At 30.6% G+C, this 26,049-nt stretch overlaps 1 protein-coding gene across 1 annotated transcript in view; it reads right to left on the minus strand.

Annotated features, from left to right (window-relative positions):
• Positions 1–26,049, minus strand: part of nAChRalpha7 (nicotinic Acetylcholine Receptor alpha7) — a 961,296-nt gene that overhangs the window by 67,110 nt on the left and 868,137 nt on the right. Inside the window, exon 9 of the mRNA XM_075302219.1 lies at positions 9,422–9,508. Coding sequence (XP_075158334.1) covers positions 9,422–9,508 — 87 coding nt within the window. The remainder of the gene's footprint in view (positions 1–9,421; positions 9,509–26,049) is intronic.

Genomic DNA, 26,049 nt, shown 5'->3' on the forward strand with positions numbered 1-26,049 from the left:
TAGAAAAATATGTCAAAAATTTTATTTCTATAGAAAATTTTATTAAAATTTTATTTTTATAGAAAATTTTGTTAAAATTTTATTTTTATAGAAAATTTTGTTAAAATGTTATTTCTATAGAAATTTTTGTCAATTTTTTTTTCTATAAAAATTTTGTCAAAATTTTATATCTATAGAAAATGTTGTCAAAAATTTATTTCTATCGAAAATTTTGTCAAATTTTATTTCTATAGAAAATTTTGTCAAAAATTTATTTCTATAGAAAAAGTTTGTCAAAATGTTATTTCTATAGAATATTTTCTCAAAATTTTATTTCTATAGAAAATTTTGTCAAAATTTTATTTTTATAGAAAAGTTTGTCAAAATTTTATTTTTATAAGAGAATGTGTCAAAATTTTATTTCTATAGAATATTTTGTCAACATTTTATTTTTATTGAAAATTTTGTCAAAATTTTATTTTTTTGTAGAAAATTTCGTCAAAATTATATTTCTATAGAAAATTTTGTCAAAATTTTAATTCTATAGAACATTTTGTCAAAATTTTATTTTTTTAGAAAATTTCGTCAAATTTTATTTCTATAGAAAATTTTGTAAAAATTTTATTTCTATAGAAAATTTTGTCAACATTTTATTTCTATTGAAAATTTTGTCAAAATTTTATTTCTATAGAAAATTTTGTCAAAAATTTTATTTCTATAGAAAATTTTGTCAAAAATTTTATTTCTATAGAAAATTTTGTTAACATTTTATTTCTATAGAAAATTTTGTTAAAATTTTATTTCTATTGAAAATTTTGTCAAAATTTTATTTCTATAGAAAATTTTGTCAAAAATTTTATTTCTATAGAAAATTTTGTCAAAAATTTTATTTCTATAGAAAATTTTGTTAACATTTTATTTCTATAGAAAATTTTGTTAAAATTTTATTTCTATAGAAAATTTTGTCAAAATTTTTTGTTATAGAAAATTTTGTCAAAATTTTATTTCTATACAAAATTTTGTTAAGATTTTATTTTTATAGAAAATTTTGTCAAAATTTTATTTCTATAAAAATTTTTTGTTAAGTTTTATTTTTATAGAAAATTTTGTCAACATTTCATTTATATAGAAAATTTTGTCAGAATTTTATTTCTAGAGAAAATTTTGTCAAAATATTTTTCTATAGAAAATTGTGTCAAAATTTTATTTCTGTAGAAAATTTTGTCAAAATTGCATTCCTTTAGAAAATTTTGTCAAAATTGTATTTCAATAGAAAATCTTGTCAAAATTTTATTTCTATAGAAAATTTTGTTAACATTTTATTTTTATAGAAAATTTTGTCAATTTTTTCAAAATATTAATTTGCCAAAATATTATTTCTATAGAAAATTTTGTCAAAAATTTTATTTCTATAGAAAATTTTGTTAAAATTTTATTTTTATAGAAAATTTTGTTAATATGTTATTTCTATAGAAAATTTTGTTTGTTAAGTTTTATTTTTATAGAAAATTTTGTCAACATTTCATTTCTATAGAAAATTTTGTCAGAATTTTATTTCTAGAGAAAATTTTGGCAAAATTTTATTTCTATAGAAAATTTTGTTAACATTTTATTTTTATAGAAAATTTTGTAAATTTTTGCAAAATATGAATTTGCCAAAATTTTATTTCTATAGAAAATTTTGTCAAAAATTTTATTTCTATATTTGTCAAAAGTTTTATTTCTATAGAAAATTTTGTTAAAATTTTATTTTTATAGAAAATTTTGTTAATATGTTATTTATATAGAAAATTTTGTCAAAATTTTATTTCTATAGAAAATTTTGTCAACATTTCATTCCTATAGAAAATTTTGTCAGAATTTTATTTCTAGAGAAAATTTTGTCAAAATTTTATTTCTTGTCAAAATTTTATTTCTATAGAAAATTTTGTTAACATTTTATTTTTATAGAAAATTTTGTCAATTTTTTCAAAATATTAATTTGCCAAAATTTTATTTCTATAGAAAATTTTGTCAAAAATTTTATTTCTATATTTGTCAAAAATTTTATTTCTATAGAAAATTTTGTTAAAATTTTATTTTTATAGAAAATTTTGTTAATATGTTATTTCTATAGAAAATTTTGTCGGAATTTTATTTCTATAGAATATTTTGTCAAAATGTTATTTCTAAAAATTTTGTTAAAATTTTATTTTTATAAGAGAATGTGTCAAAATTTTATTTCTATAGAATATTTTGTCAACATTTTATTTTTATAGAAAATTTTGTCAAATTTTTATTTTTTTAGAAAATTTCGTCAAAATTCTATTCTTCTATATAGAAAATTTTGTCAAAATTTTATTTCTATAGAAAAGTTTTTCAAAATTTTATTTGTATAGAAAATTTTTTCAATTTTTTTTTCTATAGAAAATTTTTTCAAAATTTTATTTCTATAGAAAATTTTTTCAAAATTTTGTTTCTATAAAAAAATTTTATTAAAATTTTATTTCTATAGAAAATTTTGTTAAAAATTTTATTTCTGTAGAAAATTTCGTTAAAAATTTTATTTATATAGAAACTTTTGTTAAAATTTTATTTTTATAGAAAATTTTGTTAAAATGTTATTTCTATAGAAAATTTTGTCAAAATTTTATTTCTATATAAAATTTTGTCAAATTTTATTTCTATAGTAAATTTTTTCAAAATTTTTTTTCTATAGAAAATTTTGTTAAAATTTTATTTTTATAGAAAATTTTGTTAAAATGTTATTTGTATAGAATATTTTGTCAAAATTTCATTTCTATAGAAAATGTTGTCAAAATTTTATTTCTATAGAAAATTTTGTTAAAATTTTATTTTTATAGAAAATTTTGTCAACATTTTATTTCTATAGAAAATTTTGAATTTTATTTCTATAGAAAATTTTGTCAAAATTTTATTTCTATAGAAAATTTTGTTAAAATTTAATTTTTATAGAAAATTTTGTCAACATTTTATTTTATAGAAAATTTTGTCAAAATTTAATTTTTTTAGAAAATTTCGTCAAAATTTATTTCTATAGAAAATTTTATCAAAAGTTTATTTCTATAGAAAATTTTGTCAAAATTTTAGTTCTATAGAAAATATTGCCAAATTTTTTTTTTTATATAGAAAATTCTGTCAAAATTGTATTTCTATAGAAAATGTTGTAAAATTTTTATTTCTATAGAATTTTGTTAAAATTTTACTTCTATAGAAAATTTTGTCAATTTTTTTATTCTAGAGAAAATTTTGTCAAACTTTTATTTTTATAGAATATTTTGTCAATTTTTTCAAAATATTAATTTTATAGAAAATTTTGCCAAAATTTTATTTTTATAGGAAATTTGTCAAAATTTTATTTCTATAGAAAATTTTGTTAAAATTTTATTTCTATAGAAACTTTTGTCAAAGAGGAATACTTTGCAAAATTGACCAAAACATGAAGAATTCTACCAAACACAAAAAAATCTACCGTTTTTGGTAGAATTCTACCAACTGTGGCAACCGTGGGCCCAAGCCCCTAACAGAACAATATTTCCCATAAATATAGAAATAATGAAGATGACTCACATTCATATACAATTTTTGGTTCATGTTTTTTTTTCGTTTCTCGAGCAATTAGAAGACGATTTGCATGACATAGAAATTCGAAGAGTTTTTATACCCACGATTAATTTTGTTGACGTCTGGTTTCGGATGATATTTTGATCACCAGTTTTCTGGTTTAGTTTTTCGAAATCATGAGCTTATTGCAACTCGCAAGCTGGTATGACAAAAATTGGATATTGTTGTCAATTTTTAAATTATTGCGGGTTTTCTACAGCAGAGCCTATTTTTTCAGAAAAACTTGTCCATTGGTTTTTGAGGATATTTGTAAAGAATTTTAATTTAAATTTCGAATTTTTGGTAATGACAGCATCCTAATACTTGGAGAAGAGCCAGAAACATTCTTCTGAATCCATAAAATGTGTGAACATGTCATATGCTTATCCTTGCTTTACAAATTTTTATATCGTTTCATCATAATTGGATCCTTAAGCACACTCTCCACGATATATCCCTTCAATATGTAGTAGTAATATTCGAAAACTTCCCATTGAAAATGATTGGTCGTAAAAATTTGTGGTTAAATAGAAGAGAAAAACAACGACATTTCCCTTTACAAGCAATCCCTGTCTATTGGATTTCTTCCACAAATGGTGGTAAATAAAAATAAAATTAAATCTCAAGAAAAAAAGCACATAAAATCATTCAAAACAGAAGAGGCAAAGAAGGAACGACAATACGGCTGACTTTCATAAAAAGTCATTTGGCGCAAAAAGAAAAAGCATTTTATTTAACTGGAAATATTATTAGGTGCTAAAAACAGATTTCACCCATGATTTCCATAGACTTCTTCAAGAAGCCATAAATGGGCACGATAACCAAATATACTAGGGTTTTTCTCAATGATGATGTGCATGAGAATGATGAAATTGGTATTTTATGCATTCAGCATTGTCAATTGATATGGTTTTTTTGGGGTTTGGATTTAGTCGTTCTGTCCATTGATTCCTAGTAATTTTATTGGAGAATTTTGCTTACTTTTCCGGATTTTTTTTCTGTTCGAGGTTTTTTTTTATATTTTATTATGATAATTTTGTGTAAGGAAAGCAAACAAAAACAAAACCAGATATGTATAAAGGACAATATTGTATTTCTAAGAGAGAAATCATTAAAATAATAATAGTAATAGGCGATGATTTTAATGGCTTTCTAGTTTATATATGAAATTCTTATGAACAACATTTGTGGTTTAATGGATGTGAAAGGATTACGGTTCTGGTGTTTATTCTCCATAGATTTGAACCTTTTTTTGCGTCATAAAATTATATTAATAATATTAGAATTTGAGAATATAAATGCATTTGAGACCTGTTTTGAAAATGTGTATGTCAGGGATATTGGTTTTGTGTGTTGGGATTTTTGAAGCATATTTTTAGGCTTATCATTTCTAAATTAATATATAATAAGTTTAAGCTGTTTTTAAATAATATTTGAATTTAGTATTGATTTTTCATAAAATTGTTTATTTTATATCCTTTTTTATGTGTTGAAATCGTAACTACATGGTTAGGTGGCTGGGTCTGAGTGCGTGTGTGTGTTTTTTTTTAATATGGCTCTCTGGTTTTTATTTGCCACTTTGTGAGGAATTGTCGTCCATGAACCTATTTCCACACTGTGGATAATCCAACAATTGCAAAACCGTTTGTGACAATTCGTGATTTGTTTGCATGACCCCGTAACACATTGCGTTGCAAAACAATAACTCCTTTAACAGGGAACAATGGAAGCTTCATGTGGAAATAATGTGAATTATGAGTGGAAAGGTCACACTTTATGGCGAAAAATTTTTTGTCAATAAACTGCATTTAAATTGTAGATGTGAAAATATTCAAATGATAGTAAAGTCTCACTTAATGTATTTATTAACTGAACTTATTTAGTGTAATGAAAACAACTGAATATATCTGAAGTTACCCTACGGGAAATGTATCAATATATTTGTCACTAATGGGGGTAGATTTACATTTCAGGGCATGGTTTGGACTAATTCCAACGAACATGTATTGGCATATGTTAGTAGGACTAGGCCCTAGACACGTTCTTATGAGCCCGTCTAGGACAAACTCTATGGAACCTGTTTCATTCTCCGAATAGCACCAGAAAGGAAAAGTTTTGCAAAGCTTTGGTACCAGTCCTGTGTTAGGTCCGTTAGTGGCAATGTGAACTAAATTCCCGTAGGGTATATACCAGAGAACGGCTGCGATCTACCACAACCGGCCAGTGTATTTGTAAACACCAACATTTGCAATCTTAAAACATCAATTGGTAAAAAAATTTTCAACCACCAATATCCAATGCAACCGACGACTGTCTGTGTTTGTTAGTATGAGTGTTGGTCTCTCGAAAACACCGTAGTAAAGCAATCACACAAATTGGTTACCCATATCTCAGCAGCAGTGTTGCCAATTTGGTGCTTTCAGCACCAAATTTAGTGCTTTTTGATTTCTACAAAGCACCAAATTGCCTTTTTGGTGCCTTTTCAAAAAAAGCACCAACTTGGTGCTTTCTGGCATTTTCATTTAGTGCTTTTGGTGCTTTTTTATTTTGAACAGTATTAAGTTTAATTGATACAAAAATTTTGATTAGACTTTCAAGAGCCGAAGAAACTCAAATTTATTGCCAAATATAGAATTTGATTCTTATGAAGTTGGTATTGATTATTTTTAATTAATATTGTTATTTAGGGTATTCTGTAGGAAAGTCGAATTTGGTAAAGATGTCATTAAAAACGTTGTATTAAATTCACAAAAGCACGCTGAATTGGAATAAGCAATAGACTTCTTCCATATATTAATATTTTGAAAGTTGAAAAACATGACTGATCAAAATGAATTGGACGAAAGCATCAAAACTGATCAATGTGTATACTTAAATAGCGGTTCATAGTGGTGAGTACTAAGTTCGAGTTTTGCCGCTAAAGTGAAAACTATATCAGTATAAACGGTATAAAATTATGCATATTTGCTGCAAATTTTATTATAATGGGGAATAGCCAAATTTTCACAAAGCAAAGTTTGTATTCCTTAAAATGAATTATTAAAGAAAAGTAATTGTGCAAAAATGACTATTTTAGCAGCTAAACTCGATCTTAATACCCACCTTAACCTCTTAAAATTCAATTCATAATACATCTTCGGAAGTTTTTTTTTTTTTTTTTTTAGTAGAGCATTTAATTTTCGATTTTGTGGTGGAAGGTGGTATGTTAGAATTTATAATATATTTTTGGTGCTTTTTGGCCTTGGGGAGTTGGCAACACTGCTCAGCAGTTTGGTATTCTCTTATTTGGCACTCTCTCAATTCTCTTGAGCTAATGCCAACTGCTAGTAATTGTTGTTGTTGAGTGCAATCACACTTAAGTGCCAACCTCGTTTTTAGTTTACCGAGCGTTGTTACGATGTCGATTGGTTTAAGATTGCAAGACACTGCATACGAACATTGTTATATACTATTGGTGTTTTTATTCTCGCATTTGTATCAATGTAAAAGATCGCATGGTAATTGGTGTCTTACTCACTGCCACCGACATTTTATGGGTAAGATTGCAATACGAAATAATACCCTGTTCCACAGTGTGGCACAGGGTATAAAAAAGCCACCGGTTGCAGTTCTCTGGTATATACAACTCAACAACACATACTATATAAAAGCATCGTATTGACTGCATAGATCCAGCTCCTTCGAGAACTATGGGCCAAACAAACCGGTGACTTCTGGAACATTTCTAATTTATCATCGAGCTTATATGTATTGCAACCAACTTTATGTTGCTATCACTTCTAAATCACTCCTCTGAGAATTGACAGATTTAATCCAGTAACAGTTCATTTTATTGTTTACAAGATTACAAAAGCATTTTGATCTACTGCATTCATAAATAAGGTCATTCGTAATGTAATTCAAGCGTGTAATTGTTTTATATTTGCCTGGAAAACCACAAGTGGCTAACGTTAAGAGCCCTCCATCATTTACATTTGATTAAGTCTTTTGTTTCTCGTATCAATGCTCGTTTCCGTGATACTGGCAGTCTTGCATAGCGACCAAAAAGTGGGCGAAAAACAAACGGAATCAACATCAGAAATGATTCGAAAAGGCCAGATTTCATCGAATTCAAGTGGCAGAAGTGGCAGAAAACTTGTTCGTGAGCTTAACTTATTGTGAGAACGGATGCAACACATATTGAAAAATGAGCTTGAACTGCATCTAAAAAGTTAGACTGCAAGGAGCTAAGGAGTTGTTTCGTGGCACGAAAGTGGCCAGCTACCTCATTTAGTTTTCCCCGATGTGACGACTCTAAAAATTCAGCAGTTGGTAAACAAAAAAATTATCAATTTACATGCCAAAAAGCCAGCGCAACGGCCGATGGCCCCTCTTCGCTCCTACAATCAAAATAAATGCAGAATATTATGAGTAAAATGTCCTAAAGACAGATTTGAAGCCCCGGGCAGACATTCCAGCAGAACATAGCACCATTGCCCTTAGCACACGTCAAGCAATAATGACTTAAAAAGGAGGTGTATCGCATCATTTCAATGGCCATCAAAATTTCCGGACTGGGGCATTTTGGAGAGTAAGGTTGGTTCTAAAACATAAAGATCATCTCTAGACTGTACTTCGCCGCGAATGCGACAAAATACAAACACAAAACACGTGCATCAGTGGTGGCAAATAAATTTGTTTGCGTTAAAATAAAGCTCGTGTCGATTGATTAAAAGAAATGTTCCGAAAATACGATCGCCGTTCTATGGCATGACCACAGGTGATGTAGCGTGAATTTACGCGTATAAGCCGGAAAGTAAACAGCAGTCGAATAGTCGACACCTGAAGAAGTGATTGATGCGTTCAGATTGTATATTTTGGAGATACTTCAATCGGAGTGTCAAAAGTGCTTCGAACGTATGCGCATAATGGGGAATATTTTGAAAAACAATAAAGCCGATTTTGATGATTAATATTTGTGTTTGTTCTCTAATCCCGAAATATAAAAGGCAGGCGTAATATTTATTAAGCTTACTGCATCTATCGTCTTGGAATAAAATGAAGAGAAACAAATTCTACCCATAGCCTCCTACAGCATTAAAACATTTGCTCTCTCGATAAAGGAGAGCTGGATCATATTTTCAAAACGTGTAGAAAGGGTATGTGTGAGTATGAATATAATATTTATTGTGGCTTCTCAGGCTAACACAAAAAATTCTACACATTGCCCCCTAAAGCCGAAAAACATTTGCTCTCCCAATAAACGAGAGCAGGATCATATCTTCAAAATACTACCCATAACCCCCTACAGCCATAAAATTTCCTCTCCCTGATTAAAGGAGAGCAGGGTGATATCATCAATACTAAATTAGCTATGGGTTATTACAAAGATTTTTCATGTTTTGCTGAGAACAGATTGCTTTGAACCCAGAGAGGATTTTTTCATATATCAGTGTTACTTACACTCATGGAATTAGGTATCTCAATAAAAGAGAATAACATTTTCTGCTGATTCTTCCTTTCCCCTTAAATGTTTATATTTTCAAGCAATTACGATTTCAACACTCTTTATAATTAAAGTTTTTGATTTTTTAAATATAAAACATGTATTAGTAGCTAATATATATAATGGCTAAAGATATCATATAAATTTAGATTATATTAATTTTTTATTTTTATTTTGAAAATATTTTAACACATATATTCTATACTTACTAAATACCTTCTTTAAAAGGATTTTTTCCTTTGGTTTTTGTTTTGTTATCATTGTTTGTATTTGGTAGTGAATAAAACCTTTTTTTTCAACTCTCTGTTTGGTTTCTTTTTTGATTATATGATTTTGGAATATAATAAAACTTACCCAATAGTGGCACTGCATCTGATGTAGCCGGCATTGTCTCGGCCACCATATTAAGGAACACAGTAAGTGATAGTAAAATCGTAACTCCTGCATTGTATGCCACCAGAAGAAATTTATTGCAGAAGTGTAGATCATTTCATTGGAATGATTATTGTTGGCGAGAGTGAGAGAGAGATAGAATGTATTTGATTGGTTAGATGCCATGGTTGGATTCCCAGAAGATATATCGTCGTCGTCGTCGTTGTTGTTGTTGATATCGTCAAGTTACAAAATTCACCATCAACATATTTAATACAGAGTTTTTTTTGTATATACAGAATATACAAAAAACGAAATAATTATGTGAAAAAAGCAAAGAAAAGAACACAAATAAATAAAGAGAAATAAAAGTGTGCCCAATTGAGGCAATTAATTTATTTGATTAATCGCTTTCTTAAAAACAGACGTCGTCAGACGCCGCCTGTATATCTTTACATGTAAAGATCATCATCATAGACCACTACTTATCTTTACACAAAGTTTGTTATTTGACTTTTTCTTAGCAAAATGAAACACTGCATGTTTGTTGTATTCATATGTTTCCGGTCGTTTAGTGCTTGTTGTTCTTGTAACATGTGTTTAATTTTGTTGTTCTTGTTGTTAAGAGAGCATTTCTGCATAGTGATGCTTTTTTTTATGATATTTTAAGAGTATCATTATGGTTATGGATTTTGGCTCAAATCATATCCTCCAAAATATTGATTGATATTTTTGTGATTTGTTTGTTTTTTTTTTTTTGTGGTATACAAGTACATATGTAGTATTTCATTGTTGTATTCTTTATTATTTTTTTTTTTAATCGTAGGGGGTCAAATAAAAAACTACTACCATATTCTCTGCGCTGAACCTCACAGTGTGACTTGTGAGTGGGTGCTCAGTCATTTTGGTCCGTCAGTTAGTCAGTCGGTCTTATGAGGTCGTTTGGATTAGGTCAGGTTATGTCTTTGTTTGCGGTTGTCAAAATATTCCGTCTGTCATATGTTGGTTATTTGTAGTTGGGGTTTTGGTACAGTCATGAGTCGGATGATGATTTATTCTATTGTTGTTATTGTGTCATAGTTCTTATTATTATTTACTCTACATCTATTTGCCATATTTAATTTTAGATTTTACAATGTTGGATCGAAAGTCATGTGTTGGAAAACTTGAAAGTGAAAAACCCGAATATTTTTAAGAAGTTGAAGTTCTATAAATTCTTCGAAATCGTACCTCCTGCGTATACGAGAAGAAAATTCCATGAAATAATAATAAAAAGACATTATCATTGAGTTTATGAAGATTTTCTTTAATAGAAAAAAAGTTAATTGATTTTAAAAGAAGGGAGCCACCGTGGTGCAATGGTTAGCATGCATGGTTCAAACCCAGTTTCGACCAAACACCAAAAAGTTGTTCAGCAATGGATTATCCCACCTCAGTAATGCTGGTGACATTTCTGAGGGTTGCAAAGCTTCTTTAAGTGGTTTCACTGCAATATGGAACGCCGTTCGCACTCGGCATTAAAAAGGAGGTCCCTTGTCATAGACCTTAACATAGAAACGGGCAGCGCTCAGTGATAAAAGAGAAGTTCACCACTGTGGTATCACAATAGGCTGAATAGTCTAAGTGAGCTTGAAACATCGGTCTGCCACTATACCTAACCTAACTGTGATTGTAAAAAACACTCTCTTAATATAATTTTTGTTAATATTTAACAACAATTGAAGTGAGGAGCTTAACTTGCTTATATGATTTCAACAAGACGGTTCGACATGCCACACAACATACGTAACAATGGAGTTCTTGAGAGGCGAGTTCGTTGAACATTTTATTTCACATTCGGGAACGGTCAATTGGCTACTTAGATCATGCAATTTTAGACCGATTTAAATTTTTATATCCTCCACCATAGGATGGGGGTATATTAACTTTGTCATTCCGTTTGTAACACATCGAAATATTGCTCTAAGACGTCCGTCCGTCCGTCTGTTGAAATCACGCTAACTTCCGAACGAAACAAGCTATCGACTTGAAACTTGGCACAAGTAGTTGTTATTGATGTAGGTCGGATGGTATTGCAAATGGGCCATATCGGTCCACTTTTACGTATAGCCCCCATATAAACGGACCCCCAAATTTGGATTGCGATTGCTCTAAGAGAAGCAAATTTCATCCGATCCGGCTGAAATTTGGTACATGGTGTTAGTATATGGTCTTTAACAACCACGCAAAAATTGGTCCATATCGGTCCACTTTTACTTATAGCCCCCATATAAACGGACCCCCAAATTTGGCTTGCGATTGCTCTAAGAGAAACAAATTTCATCCGATCCGGCTGAAATTTGGTGCATGGTGTTAGTATATGGTCTTTAACAACCACGCAAAAATTGGTCCATATCGGTCCACTTTTACTTATAGCCCCCATATAAACGGACCCCCAAATTTGGCTTGCGATTGCTCTAAGAGAAACAAATTTCATCCGATCCGGCTGAAATTTAGTACATGGTGTTAGTATATGGTCTCTACCAACCACGCAAAAATTGGTCCATATCGGTCCACTTTTACGTATATATAACGGACCTCAAATTTGGCTTGCAGACCCTCTAAGAGAAACCAATTTCAGCCGATCCGGCTGAAATTTGGTACATGGTGTTAGTATATGGTCTCTAACAACCATGCAAAAATTGGTCCACATCGGTCCATAATTATATATAGCCCCCATATAAACCGATCCCCCGATTTGGCTTGCGGAGCCTCTAAGAGAAGCAAATTTCATCCGATCCGGCTGAAATGTGGTACATGGTGTTGGTATATGTTCTCTAATGACCATGCAAAAATTGGTCCACATCGGCCCATAATTATATATAGCCCCCATATAAGCCGTTCCCCAGATTTTCATCCGATCCGGTTGAAATCTTAGTATAAGGCCGCTAATAACCATGCCAAAATTGGTCCATATCGGTCTATAGTTATATATAGCCGATCCCCAATCACACAAAAATTGGTCTATATCGGTTCATAATCATGGTTGCCACTCGAGCCAAAAATAATCTACCAAAATTTTATTTTTATAGAAAATGTTGTCAAAATGTTATTTCTATAGAAAATTTTGTCAAAGTTTTATTTCTATAAAAATTTTGTCAAAATTTTATTTCTATAAAAAATTTTGTCAAAATTTTATTTCTATAGAAAATTTTGTCAAAATTTTATTTCTATAGAAATTTTTTTCCAAATTTTATTTCTATAGAAAATGTTGTCAAAATTTTATTTTCCCAAAATTTTATTTCTATAGAAACTTTAAACTTAATTATATACGTATTTAAATGGTCTTTTTGAGTTTAATATATACCTCGTATGGACTATGTGGTATATATTACGGTGTTAGGAGTTTTAAGATACCTTGCCATCGGCAAGTGTTACCGCAACCCAAGTAATTCGATATTGGATGACAGTCTTCAGTAGAAGTTTCTATGCAATCCATGGTGGAGGGTACATAAGCTTCGGCCTGGCCGAACTTACGGCCGTATATACTTGTTTTTTTTTTTGATTTTCTAAAAAAAAATGTTATTTCAAAACATTTTATCTCTGCAGATAATTTTGTAAAAATCTTATTTTTGCCAAAATTTTGTAAAAATTTTATTTCTGCAAAAATTTGGTCAAAATTTTATTTCTAAGTTTGGTCAAAATTTTATTTCTAGGAAACGTTGTCAACATTTTATTTCTATAGAAAACTTTGTCAATATTTTATTTCTATAGAAAATTTTGTCAACATTTTATTTCTATAGAAAAGTTTGTCAAAATTTTATTTCAATAGAAAATTTTGAGCCATTTTTATTTTATAGGAAATATTGTAAAAATTTTATTCTTATAGAAAAATTTGTCAACAATTTATTTTTATACAAAATTTTGTCAACAATTTACTTCTATAGAAAATTTTGTCAACAATTTATTTCTACAGAAAATTTTGTCAAAATTTTATTTCCATAGAAGATTTTGTAAAAATTTTATTTCTATAAAAAATTTTGTCAAAATTTTATATCTAAAAATTTTTGTCAAAATTTTATATCTAAAAAATGTTGTCAAAATTTTATTTCCATAGAAAATGTTGACCCGTTTTTATTTTAGAGGAAATTTTGTCAAAATTTTATTCTTATAGAAGAATTTGCCAACAATTTATTTCTGTACAAAATTTTGTCAAAATTTTATTTCCATAGAAGATTTTGTAAGAATTTTATTTCCATAGAAAATTGTGACAAATTTTTATTTCTTTAGAAAATTCTCACAAAATTTTATTTCTATAAAAAATTTTGTCAAAAGTTTATTTCAACAGAAAATGTATGAAGAAGTACCTCTTTGCAAAATCTACCAAAATCAAGAATTCTAATAATCTACAAAACAGTAAGAAATTTACCATGTTTTGTCGAATTCTACCAACCGTGGCAACCGGGTCAGGGGCCGGATCTAAGCATTTTTGGTAAAGACACCATGTGTGCATTTCGCCTCCTTCTGGGCGTTTCAAATATATCTACTATCTTATAATACTCTGTTCCTTAGTGTGGTGGAAAAAAATTACATTTCACGGTTCACATTTGCGGACGAATGTGGTAGAGACAATATTCTCCTCAAAAAATGTTGAGATTCTGTAATAAAAGCTAAAATATCCTCATTTTGGAATATGTTTATTTCTTCAATGTCCGCTATTTATAATTTCTAGAGTTGAGTTGATATCTGAGAAACGTTCACAGTTAGGACAGAATAACTCTATGTAGAGTAGTTGTGATGAAAAAGTACTCAATGGCTCGCGGCCGTACCACGGTGCTTTCGGCAGTCGAAAGGTATCAAAAAAAAAAAAACAAAAGTGTCAACTTTATCAACCATGTCGTAAATACTTTGTGTTGTTCCCGACAAATCATCAATGCCTGGGTGCATAGGATTACGAAAACTCATGCCAACCTCTTCCTATAAATTCATCATTTGATCGCTTACATTACTCTCACCATGTTAATCTAATTTACAAAAAATCTTTTCATCTTCACTCTAGTGAGCGTGTATTAAGATACTAAAATGTGGCCATTTGCTTTTTAGGTTGGTAATATGAGTAAGAGAGGTGTGGTGACACTTAAAAGCTGATGAGAGAAAGAGAGCATAGCTAAGCCAAGCAAGGAGAATAATCAAACCCTTCTCAAGATGAGGTCTTTATGTTTCGTATGCCGAGTCTTTGTTGTGTGTATTTTTTTTTCATTTAATCATCTCATATATAAAGAGCATAAAACATTTTTTTCAAGTTTTCCCACAATTCGGTAACTTTTGATCCATCCTGTGTAGTTAATCTAAAATTTTTTGACGATTTTTAATTGTGTCCTTTCATTGTTTAGTTCTATTCTATTGGAAATGAGTTTTGATTTGTGCGTTTTTTTTCTGGATTTTTTCTGTGGTTTCACATGCAGTTCTTCATAGTCTTCTAAGTGCTTGTGTGTCAGTGTCAGTTGTTGCAAGAGTATTGTTTTGTTTGTTGTGTGCTACAGATTTCTGTTGTCAAGGTGCACTGTTTGTGGTTGATGTGGTTAGAGTTGCCGTAGTTGTGGTGCGTGCTTGTGTCACTGTGTTTGTGCAATATTTGAAGATAGCTTTTTGCCATGACAGGTGTGCAATATTTCGTGTTTTTGTATTTAGTGCTTGTGTCAATCAAAAGTCATAATAGAAAACTAAACTGTCAAGTTGGAAGTCGTTTGTTTTGTTTTGGTTATACCAGCAAGGCAGTATTTACAGTTATTTTCTACCCGCATAAAGAAGGAATAGTGAGAACACAAATAGCAAAATGAAGCAGATTTCGAAGTAAATACTACGTGGCATTGAGTAAAAAAACTCGAGCAATACTTTGCTCCCATTTTGTAGCTGTAGTAAAACGATTTTCAGTGCATTTTACCCTATTTTTCTCTGGACAATTTTAAAAGCATTTTACGTTTCTTTTTATTTTCGCTTTCACTTAAATGTTTGTATTTTTTTTAGATGCCACAGAGAAGCAATCATCACTGACTGTGTAGTTGTAGTAGTGTAGTAGCATTTAAGACTTTGTATTTGTATTTATCACACAAGACCTTGTCTCTCGCTCATTCACTCTATCTCTCTGTTGCATTCCCCACAGAGGCGAGCGTTAATTGAAAAATGCTTTTTTTTTCATTATTGCTCAGTGAACATACGTTTTTGGTTTCCTTTGAAACTATTCATTGTGGCATACCGTTGGGATTTTAAATGATGCTTTGTTTGCAAAGACACTACGTTTGTGTGTGCGTGAATTTGTTCGTGAGCCTTTTATAAACAGCCAAGGTAGCTAAAACGGCCGATGCGGGGGGGATGATTCTCAGATGTCGTTAGTTTGCTTTAAATGGTAAAGCCTACAAAATGACTTTGGTATTTAGCCCACATTAAACAATTTAAAAATAAACACCCATACCTTTGTGTGATGATGAGACCGTATTTCAATTGAAACATTCGCTATGTAAAAGAAAGGTATGATAGCTTATTTTAAAGTGCAATTTTGTAGCATATTTTAGGGGTAGTGTAGTTTTAATAATTATTGGTAATAGAAGTGAGGGACTTATAGAAGTTGTCAGCTAAGTCTATGTAAAGGAGAAAATACTACACTGCTAAAAGTTTCGTAAGTTTCGTATTAACAAAGACTTAATCAAAAAAAAAAAAAAAAAAACAATTAAAAAAATAAATTTTCTGACTAATTATACGAAATCTTTCTCACTTTTTACTGTGAAACCTCAAAATGTATCTTATTGAAGACATAAAGCATCGAAAGAACAGTGGCGGTATAAAAAATGAGCTGAATAGTGAAATTTTGTAGCATATTTTAGGGGTTAATGTAGTTTTAAAAATGTCCAGCATATTTATTGGCAAGAGAAGTAGCGGTCTTATAGAATTTAATTCTATGTATAGAAGAGAAAATACTACACTGACAAAACACTGAAGCCACTAGGAAGAAAAATTTTGGTTAGTTTTAAAAAGTTTAGATTATTTTTAGGAAATTTTTACTAAACAGTTATACAAACGCTGATATCACGGCAATATCACAAAAATAAGTAAATATTTTTCGATAAAAATCAACAAAATTTATTAGATATAATAAATTTATCTTTTACTTGTTAAAGAAAATTTTGTAGTTTGAAGGAAAAAAATGGAGTTGAAAATTTGCAAGATTGTCTTTTGGAGTCATACGAAATTGAAGATGGGTGCATATGTAGTAAAATTTATAACATTGAACTATTTTTTGAGAAGTACGAATTTAGCGAATCTTTATTTCGTTCGGTTACTCACCATCAAAATCGACTACTCGATTTGTAGCTACATCGATTTTCAAAAAGGTCACAGTTAGATTTTATTGATTAGAAAAGGTCAACTTCGACCTTTCCCTTTTTATACCCTAAACCACATAGTGGTCAGGGTATAATAACTTTGATCGGCCAAAAAATGTGCCTACCAGAAATATTGATTTTAGACCCCATAAAATATATACCGATCGACTCAGAATCACCTCGATCTAGCGCTTGGTGTCCGTCCGTCCGTCCGTCCGTCCGTCCGTCTGTCCATGTATTTGTTGTTCACAGGATTCCGGTCGCAATTTTTAACCGATTTTGATGGAATTTGGTACAGGGTGTTTTTGGCACAAGGACGAACGCTACTGAATTTGGAAGAAATTGGATCAAATTTATATATAGCTCCCATATATATGTATCGCCCGATTTTGACAAATGGGGATACGTTGCACTTTTTTACCAAACGATCGTCGTCAAATTTGGCACAAAGTAATCTTTTGCATCACCCTTTAGGTCTGCAAAATTTTATCGAAATCGGTTCAGATTTCGATATAGCTCTCATATATATGTATCGCCCGATTTAGCCAAATTAGGTCATAAAACCCTTATTTATCAACCGATTGTACTCAAATTTAGCTAAATGTAATCTTTTACAGCACTAACTGTATGTGCAAAATGTCATCGAAATCGGTTCAGATTTAGCTATAGCTCCCATATGTATGTATCGCCCGATTTGGTCAAATTTAGCCGTAAATCTCTTATTTATCATAATCGGTTGATAAATAAGAGATTTACGGCTTAAATTTGGCTAAATGTAATCTTCTATAGCACTAAATGTATGTGCAAAATTTCATCGAAATCGGTTCGGATTTAGATATAGCTCCCATATATATGTATCGCCCGATTTTGCCAAATTTGGCCATAATAACTTTATTTTTGACCATAGAGGCCCCATTTATTAACTGATCGTACTCAAATTGTGCACAAGGTAACCGTCTGTGGTACCAATCACACCTGCAAAATATTATACAAATTGGTGCAGATTTAGATATACACTCAGAGAAGAGTGAACCCATTAGCGAGTTATTTTTAACTAACCAGTGTTAATATTGAACTTCGTATGTCGCTAAAGAAGCATGTACCCATAGTAAGTTCAACGTTTTCCTATAGATTAGTAATTTATTTTTACTTTTGTCAAGTTCAAATTTAACTGTTCAGAAGTAAAAAATTAACTAAATAATACATTTTTTGAAAACGAAAAAAATAATGTTCCGGATTTCCTAGACCACCTGGTGACTTGGAGCAAGGAGACCTAAAGGGGGAGGATCCCAATATCTACATGTCATATTATATTTAGTACAAATTACTTACTCTTCTGTAGTACAAATCCTTTAAAATCATTTATTAGATTTTATTTTTATCATTTTATAACATTATACCTTTTGTCCGGACGGAGGATCGAACCGCGTACCATCAGTTTTCTAACTAAACACACTATCCACTGGGCCACTTAGCTCTTGCACTCATCAACAACCAAATGTAACTTTGTTTATTCTTTTCTTGCTTGGCTGCATGTATTCATTCACACATACAGTCAAGGGTGTCTATTTTTAGAAACACCACACGAGCACATGTTTCGGAAATGAACTATTGTCTAGAAGTAGATTCACTCAACGGTAGTTAGAATTGACATTCATCGTTAGTTTATTTATACTAAAAATGGACATTTCGTGTCCAACTAAACTTCGTAATATTGCACAGTAAAAGTTCAGTAACGCTGAGAAACTTCTTCGTACGTTGGAGAAAATACGTACTCGCTATTATTATATTTGCTTCAGTCCATTTACGAACCCATTGGGAGTTCTTAACCATTTTGCTGGCAATGGCCGTAAGTTCAATTTACTTCCACTGAGTTAATTTTGTTCATCAATAGTTAAATTTAACTAACTTTGAGTAAAATTTTGAACTACTCAATATTATGGAATTTACTTGTAGTTACGACGTTAAATTTTCTGAGTGTAGCTCCCATATATATGTGCATCGCTCAATTTTCCCAAATTTGCCAAATTTGAATTCTCAGGATTGTTCATAAAATTGTTAACTAAACCTATTCCAATAGGAGACTCAAACCCAACATTACTATGTAGTACTCGTGACGGTCTATACACCCAAAGAAAAAATACTTTCCTCAGAAATGAAATTTTAGACAAATGAAATTCCCTTTCCTTATCAAGTATTTTCTTTTGGAACAGATAAACTTGAATTCATGATAAATGATTCAATGATTGTCTGTAACCTATTTTATTTGTTTTTAAAGAAAATTTTTTATCGTCAAAAGAAAACTTTGCTTGTCTGAAATTTCGTTCCTCAGAAAAGAAAACTCTTTTTTCAGTGTACCACTACTTTAGTCTAGTGAACCGCTGTTTAAAGAATATTTATACCCTTCACCACTACTGTGGTACAGGGTATAATAAGTTTGTGCATTTGTATGTAACGCCAAGAAGGAGTAATCATAGACCAACCTTTTAGTATACGGATCGGCTTAGAATTAAATTCTGAGTCGATTTAGCGATGTCCGTCTGTCTGTCTGTCCGTCTGCCTGTCTGTCTGTCTGTCTGTTGATGTATTTTTGTGTGCAAAGTACAGCTCGCAGTTTTAGTCCGATTATATAAAGCTTTCGCCCGATTTACACTCATATGACCACAGAGGCCAATTTTTAACTCCGATTTAGTTGAAATTTTGCACAGGGAGTAGAATTAGCATTGATGCTATGCGTGCTAAATTTGGTTGAAATCGGTTCAGATTTAGATATAGCTCCCATATATATGTTTTTCTGATTTCAACAAAAATGGTCAAAATACCAACATTTTCCTTGTAAAGTCGCCACTGCTTAGTCGAAAAGTTGTAAAAATGACTCTAATTTTCCTAAACTTCTAATACATATATATCGAGCGATAAATCATAAATAAACTTTTTCGAAGTTTCCTTAAAATTGCTTCAGATTTAAACGTTTCCCATATTTTTTTACTAACATTGTGTTCCACCCTAGTGCATTAGCCGACTTAAATTTTGAGTCTATAGATTTTGTAGAAGTCTATCAAATTCTTCCAGATCGAGTGATATTTAAATGTATGTATTTGGGACAAACCTTTATATATAGCCCCCAACACATTTGACGGATGTGATATGGTATCGAAAATTTAGATCTACAAAGTGGTGCAGGGTATAATATAGTCGGCCCCGCCCGACTTTAGACTTTCCTTACTGGTTTTTACATACGTTTGGTATCGGGGAGCCAAACAAAGTTAAATTAAAAAATTTTCACAATTTCTTTTATTCAAAATTAGCTTTTCTACATTAGGTTTACGACTTTTGCGACATACGTATTATACCGTCGTACATGTATGTCGCAAAAGTCAATGTTCGCGACAACCCAACCATGGTCTCGTAGAGTATGTGTAAACTAAAAATCATGATCCTCTCTTCAATTCGCAAACACAACGGTTGTTGAATTTGCTGGATGTCAATCCCAGTGTTGCTAGTATTGGTGATTTTTTCCCAAATTGGGGATACTTTTTTGTGAACCGGGATGAAATTTCTGTGTTGGGTACTAGGGGATGTGGTGGGGAATTTTCAAAAATTTGGAAATTTTTGTGGGGATTTTTTCGAGAAATGTTTTTTAATAAAATTTTATTTCTATAGGAAATTTTGTCAAAATTATACTTCTATTGACAATTGTGCCAAAATGTTATTTCTATAGAAAAATTTGTCAAAATTTTATTCCTATAGAAAATTTTGTCAAAATTTTATTGCTTAGAAAATTTTGTCAACATTTTATTTCTATAGAATATTTAAATTCTATATAGGAAATTTTGTCAAAATTGTATTTCTATGTAGAACAATTTTATTTATATTTAGAAAATGTTCTCAAAATTTTATTTTTATACATCAACAATTCTAACAATCTATCAAACAATAACAAATTTAACATTTCTGGTAGAATTCTACCAACTTTGGCAACGTGTCTGCCAACCAATTTTACAACTTAAATATTTAGAAGTAAATTTTCGTTCATAAATACAAGGTGTTCGAACTCCTATATTCATATCCCCAGCCTCTTGGTGTTATGATTCGAAATCTTGATCTTATTCCAGCTTGCTGGATTTGACAAAATTTAAATTATTACTGATTTTCTACAGCATAGCATTTTGCTTTATAATTATTTTTTTTTAAATAAAAATTGCCAAATATGTATGGGCGATTTTGGTGAGGAATTTAAGTTTAAATTGGATATTTTTAGGGACGAAAACGTTATAATTTGGGGACTAGATCCAGAAAAATACTGGCAATACTGGCCAATACCATGGACTGTTCTATTTTAGTCATTTAAGAGCAAGGTGGTAAATAAAAAAATGCTCCCTTTTAAAGTCTTTATATAATTGTCAAGTTTAGGTTAGGTTAGGTGGCAGCCCGATGTATCAGGCTCACTTAGACTATTAGACTCTTATCACTGAGTGCTGCCCGATTCTATGTTAAGCTCCTTTTTATAGCCGAGTCCGAACGGCGTTCCACATTGCAGTGAAACCACTTAGAGAAGCTTTAAAACCCTCAGAAATGTCACCAGCATTACTGAGGTGGGATAAATATTTGTCAAGGAAATATATTGTTCAGTTCAAGTAAAATTTAATAGAATTTGAAATTTAGATTACTCCCACACACTTGTGTCATTTACAGCAATAAAAATATGTTCACTCCATAAAGTTGGTTGTTTCGTGACAGCTACTGTGTATGCCTTAACTGTTTCTTACCAAACTTCAAATTAATATGCAGTAGATTTTAGAGGTCTGCATCGAATAACTTTTCACTACATGTATGCAATTCGCTGTCGAATATAGTACATACACTGTCTTTCTCTCAGAGCGCAAGTAGTGAAGTGAAGAGAACACTTGCTTGTCAAATACCACCAAGTACTTATCCGAAACAATATGTGTTCCGAAAAAAAGGAACAATAAAAATGAAGGTACTTGAGAAAAAGTACAACATGGATTCTCTTCACTTCACGTGGTACCACAAGTATTTCTCAGTTATGTGCGAAGCAAAACTTTCCATTATTATTAATCGTAGATATGTATGTATGTCACATATTTCATATATTTATGTATGTCACACACTTACCTTAACGTTTGCCGTTCTTTATATCAATCCGAAAACATATATTATGGAGAGTAATTGTTTTCTTGTATTTCTGAAACTGCACGTGGTACATGTAGTACTCTATGAAGTTTTGTTCTCGCAACATACTCGACGTGATCACTCTGAGTACACTTCAATAAGAGAGAAAGAGGAATATGTGTTTGTTGGTAGTGAAGACATCAGAGTAGCAACAAGAAGTTACTCGTGGCTTTTGGTGTTCCTTTAAATGTGTACCAATTGTTTTCCGACTCTCTCAAATAGATGTACTCATTTAGCAAGTACACGTGTACTCTGCATTTACAAATGGAATTGTGCAGACCTCTACTAGATATGTATACTCTAACCGGTTTTAAAAATTGTTTTCTATATTTTCCTATTGTTTTATCCTACTGCTTTATTTTCCTATATTGCTTTATACTGCCAAAAATCACTCACTCACAAAATCAGAGCATACTTTTAGGCTACTATCTTCCAACTTCCATTGATTTCTATTTGATTACTTGATGATAACAATTTGAATTCGAAAAATCTGCTAGCTAGGTCAAAATGTAAAATGCCCATAAATGTACTTTCCAAAATTGAGGATACTTCAAAAGTTTTCAAGATTTTATTTCTTTGTAAACTTTTGTGTTTCTTTCTGCAAGAAATAAAAGAAAAAAAACACAACACAAATAATGCAAAATATTTATTTATTGTTATTTATTACTATGTTATATGCAGAGTAACATATTGTTTGTGGGTAAAATATTTAAACAAAGTTTTGGTCCTTTGTTTCGTGGAAAAATGCTCTCTTTATTGTTGACTCTTTTGTTGAACTCTAGAAAATGTGCACAAATAAATAAAGTTTATGCTTTGGCAATTTGGTGGTTTGAGATTTGAGGGTTGATGGCAAAACTTAAAATTTTGTTCGAAAGTCTGTGTCATTTTTCTTTTTGTGTCAAAGCTTCTCGGGGTCTCTGTGTGTAGAAAACAATGGGAAAAATGACTTTTGATTTTTTGATTTCAAAAGTCTCTTATGCACCACCACCACCACCATCAGCATCATCAAGAAACATTCCACAAAATGCTGCGAATGCCATATACACACACATAAATCCATATTAGCCTCTTCAACTTGCTATCATCATCATCATCATCAAATATGGGTTTCCTTATGCTCGTAAATCAGAGATTCACACCATGAATATGGCAAAAGCGCAGATGTATAACTAATGACTGTATATGCACACTATAGCTGGAATTCAGTGAGATGTTCACATGTCATCCCTGTTTTACAGATGGTCATGTCAAGCACAATATGTGCTTACATCGAAGCAAATGTTTGTCGAAACTTTGAAGTAACTTTTGATAGCCTGTCTCCAGTCGATGGTTTGGGGGAGGGGGCAAAAAAGCAAAAATTGTATAATAATAGGAGAAATAGTCTTCTTAGACGAAACTTTACTTTATTATGCAAAAACTATTTCCTCTATTACACTGCCAACGAAAATAAAATGAAGTGTTAATAAACGTTGTTTCCATAGCTTGATCTTGTTTTGGAGCTTTTTTATGGGTTTTTGTTGTTGTTCTTGTTTTCTCATCCCCATCCCATAGCATCGCCTAAAAGTATGCAAATTGAAAAGTTTTGCAATTTCTAGAGTATGCTCTTAGATGTCCTTGTTATTTTGTTGTCATTATTCACAGCTTTATATATGAGCATGAGTGTTGGTGGCAATGCTATGTTAAAATCGTGTTAAGTTCTATTTGATGTCATAAGTTCTGTATGCTAATAAATTTAGTTTTAATATCTGAACGGAAAACCTATTTCAAAGAGCCATATAGCATAGTACTACTAGCATATGCTTTTAGTAGCCCATATTAGATGAAGGTTTTTTTTTTGCCATAATATTCTTTTTTGTTTTTCGTTTGAGAGGTAGCACATGTTACCATATCAACGTTGTCTATTTATTGTTATTATTATGAAATTTATTTGTATATTTTGTATAGGGACAAATGTATGGCATTAGCCAGAAAATTATGGCATAGTTTTAGGGGCCGGTATGAGAGAGTAATGTAACTTTACACGATTTCCAAATGATTGTTCTGTTTTTTTTTTTTTGTGGGCTAAGTGTTGAATGAAGCACCCAGGTATATTGATTTCTATTTACAGTTTTTGGTTCTAAAAACAAGGAAGATGTAAACCTGCCTGATTTTCAAAAATTTTAATTGAAAAAGTCAGGAAAGTCTAAAGTCTGGCGAAACCCACTGTAGACCTGCATTTTTATAACCACACAAACAAAAATTCTAAATCAATCACGACATTAATTCATCCAATTAATTTTTTAATTGAAATAAAATATGACAAAATATCTCAGAAATCATAGTATCAATGAAAAAATTAATTGAAGGTCAATTAAAAAATTAATTGATATTATTAATTTTTGTGATTGATTTTTGTTTCAATTAAAAAATTTGTTGAATCAATTTAATTGAATATTTTTATACCCTCCACCATAGGATGGGGGTATATTAACTTTGTCATTCCGTTTGTAACACATCGAAATAATGCTCTAAGACTTCATCTATACACACAAAAAATTTTTTTTCTGATTCAATCACCAAATTAATTGATCCAATTAATGTTTTAATTGAAATGTCTTCAATCACGAAAATGATAGTATCAATCACAGTTTTAATTGGGCATAGAAAAAATTCTTGATTAAAAAATTAATTGATTTTTTTCAGCAAATTTCAATTAATTTTTTAATTGATTCAATTAAAAATTTAATTGATGTTGATTGTAAAACTCAAATAATTTATTAATTAAGAAAGGTAACTATTTTTAATTACTTTCTGAATTGGCTTAAAGTTTTTATTTGGATTAACAAATGATTGGTTGAAATACATTTTTCATTAAAAATTAAAAAAAAAATCAGCACTTTTTTTAACTGAATTAGTCTTCCGAATTTGATTAAAAAGTTAATTGTATCAATTAATTTTTTAATTAAAAATTTTAAAATGTTCAATCATTGACTTAATTAACTTAATTTTCTATCATGATTAAAAAGTTAATTGTATCAATTAATTTATTAATTGAAAAAATTTTCAGCTTCAATTAACTTTTTAATTGGAAATATTTTGGTGATATTTTTTTCTGTGTATATATAAAATTCAATCTATGTTTGTTTATTTGTTTGTTTGTATGTACCGAGTTGGCTCCGAAACGGCTGAACCGATTTACTTGAAACTTTCAGAGATCGTAGGGGGCGTTCATGTGGTGAAAATAGGGTACCTTCTTTTTTGACACCTGGTCGCGGAGGGGGACCTCCCCTTTGTCGGACTTTTTGAAAATTGGACCAAAGTTGACCGATTTGCTTGAAATTTTCATTGAAGATTGGGGTTGGCATCTAGACAAAGATCCGCTACTTTTTATTTCGATATTTGGTGGCGGAGGGGGTCCTCCCCTTTGTTCGACTTTTTTTTTTAAGTACAATGAAAAAACTAAAATTCTCTAAATTATCTGAGATTTACAGAGAACATGTGGTGAGGTTATGGAATTAATATGGGGTACCAGATGATTTCATATGTGGATGGGGAGGGGGACCTCCCCCTTGCCCTACTTTTTGAAACTTGGAACAAAATTATGCGATTTGCTTGAAATTTTCATTGAATGTTGGGGTTGGCATCTAGACAAAAATCCGCTACATTATTTTTCGATATTTGGTCGGGGAGGGGGTCCACCCCTTTGCCCGAATTTTTTTGTTTGAAAGTACAAGCTAAACTCCCCGACTGAAATTTTACGGAAAAAATGGGTGAGGTTATGAAATTTATATCAGGTTCTCGATTTTTTAATAAAAATAAAAGGGCATAGGGAGACATCCGCTTCTCTTAAGTACATACAGAGAAACAATTAAACTTACCGAGTTACTTGAAATTTACAGAGGACTGGGGAGAGGTTACGATATTAATAGTTTATACCTGATTTTGTGATATTTGGACGGAAGAGAGGCCGCCCTTTTAGGCTCGACATTGCTTGACATTTTCATTTCATTTTACAAAAGATACGCTACATCCCTTTTCGATATTTAGTTGGGAAGGAGGTCCTCCTCCAAAACTCCAAAA

This window comes from Haematobia irritans, chromosome 3 (genome assembly GCF_050003625.1).
Source record: "Haematobia irritans isolate KBUSLIRL chromosome 3, ASM5000362v1, whole genome shotgun sequence".
Taxonomy (NCBI): Eukaryota; Metazoa; Arthropoda; class Insecta; order Diptera; family Muscidae; genus Haematobia; species Haematobia irritans.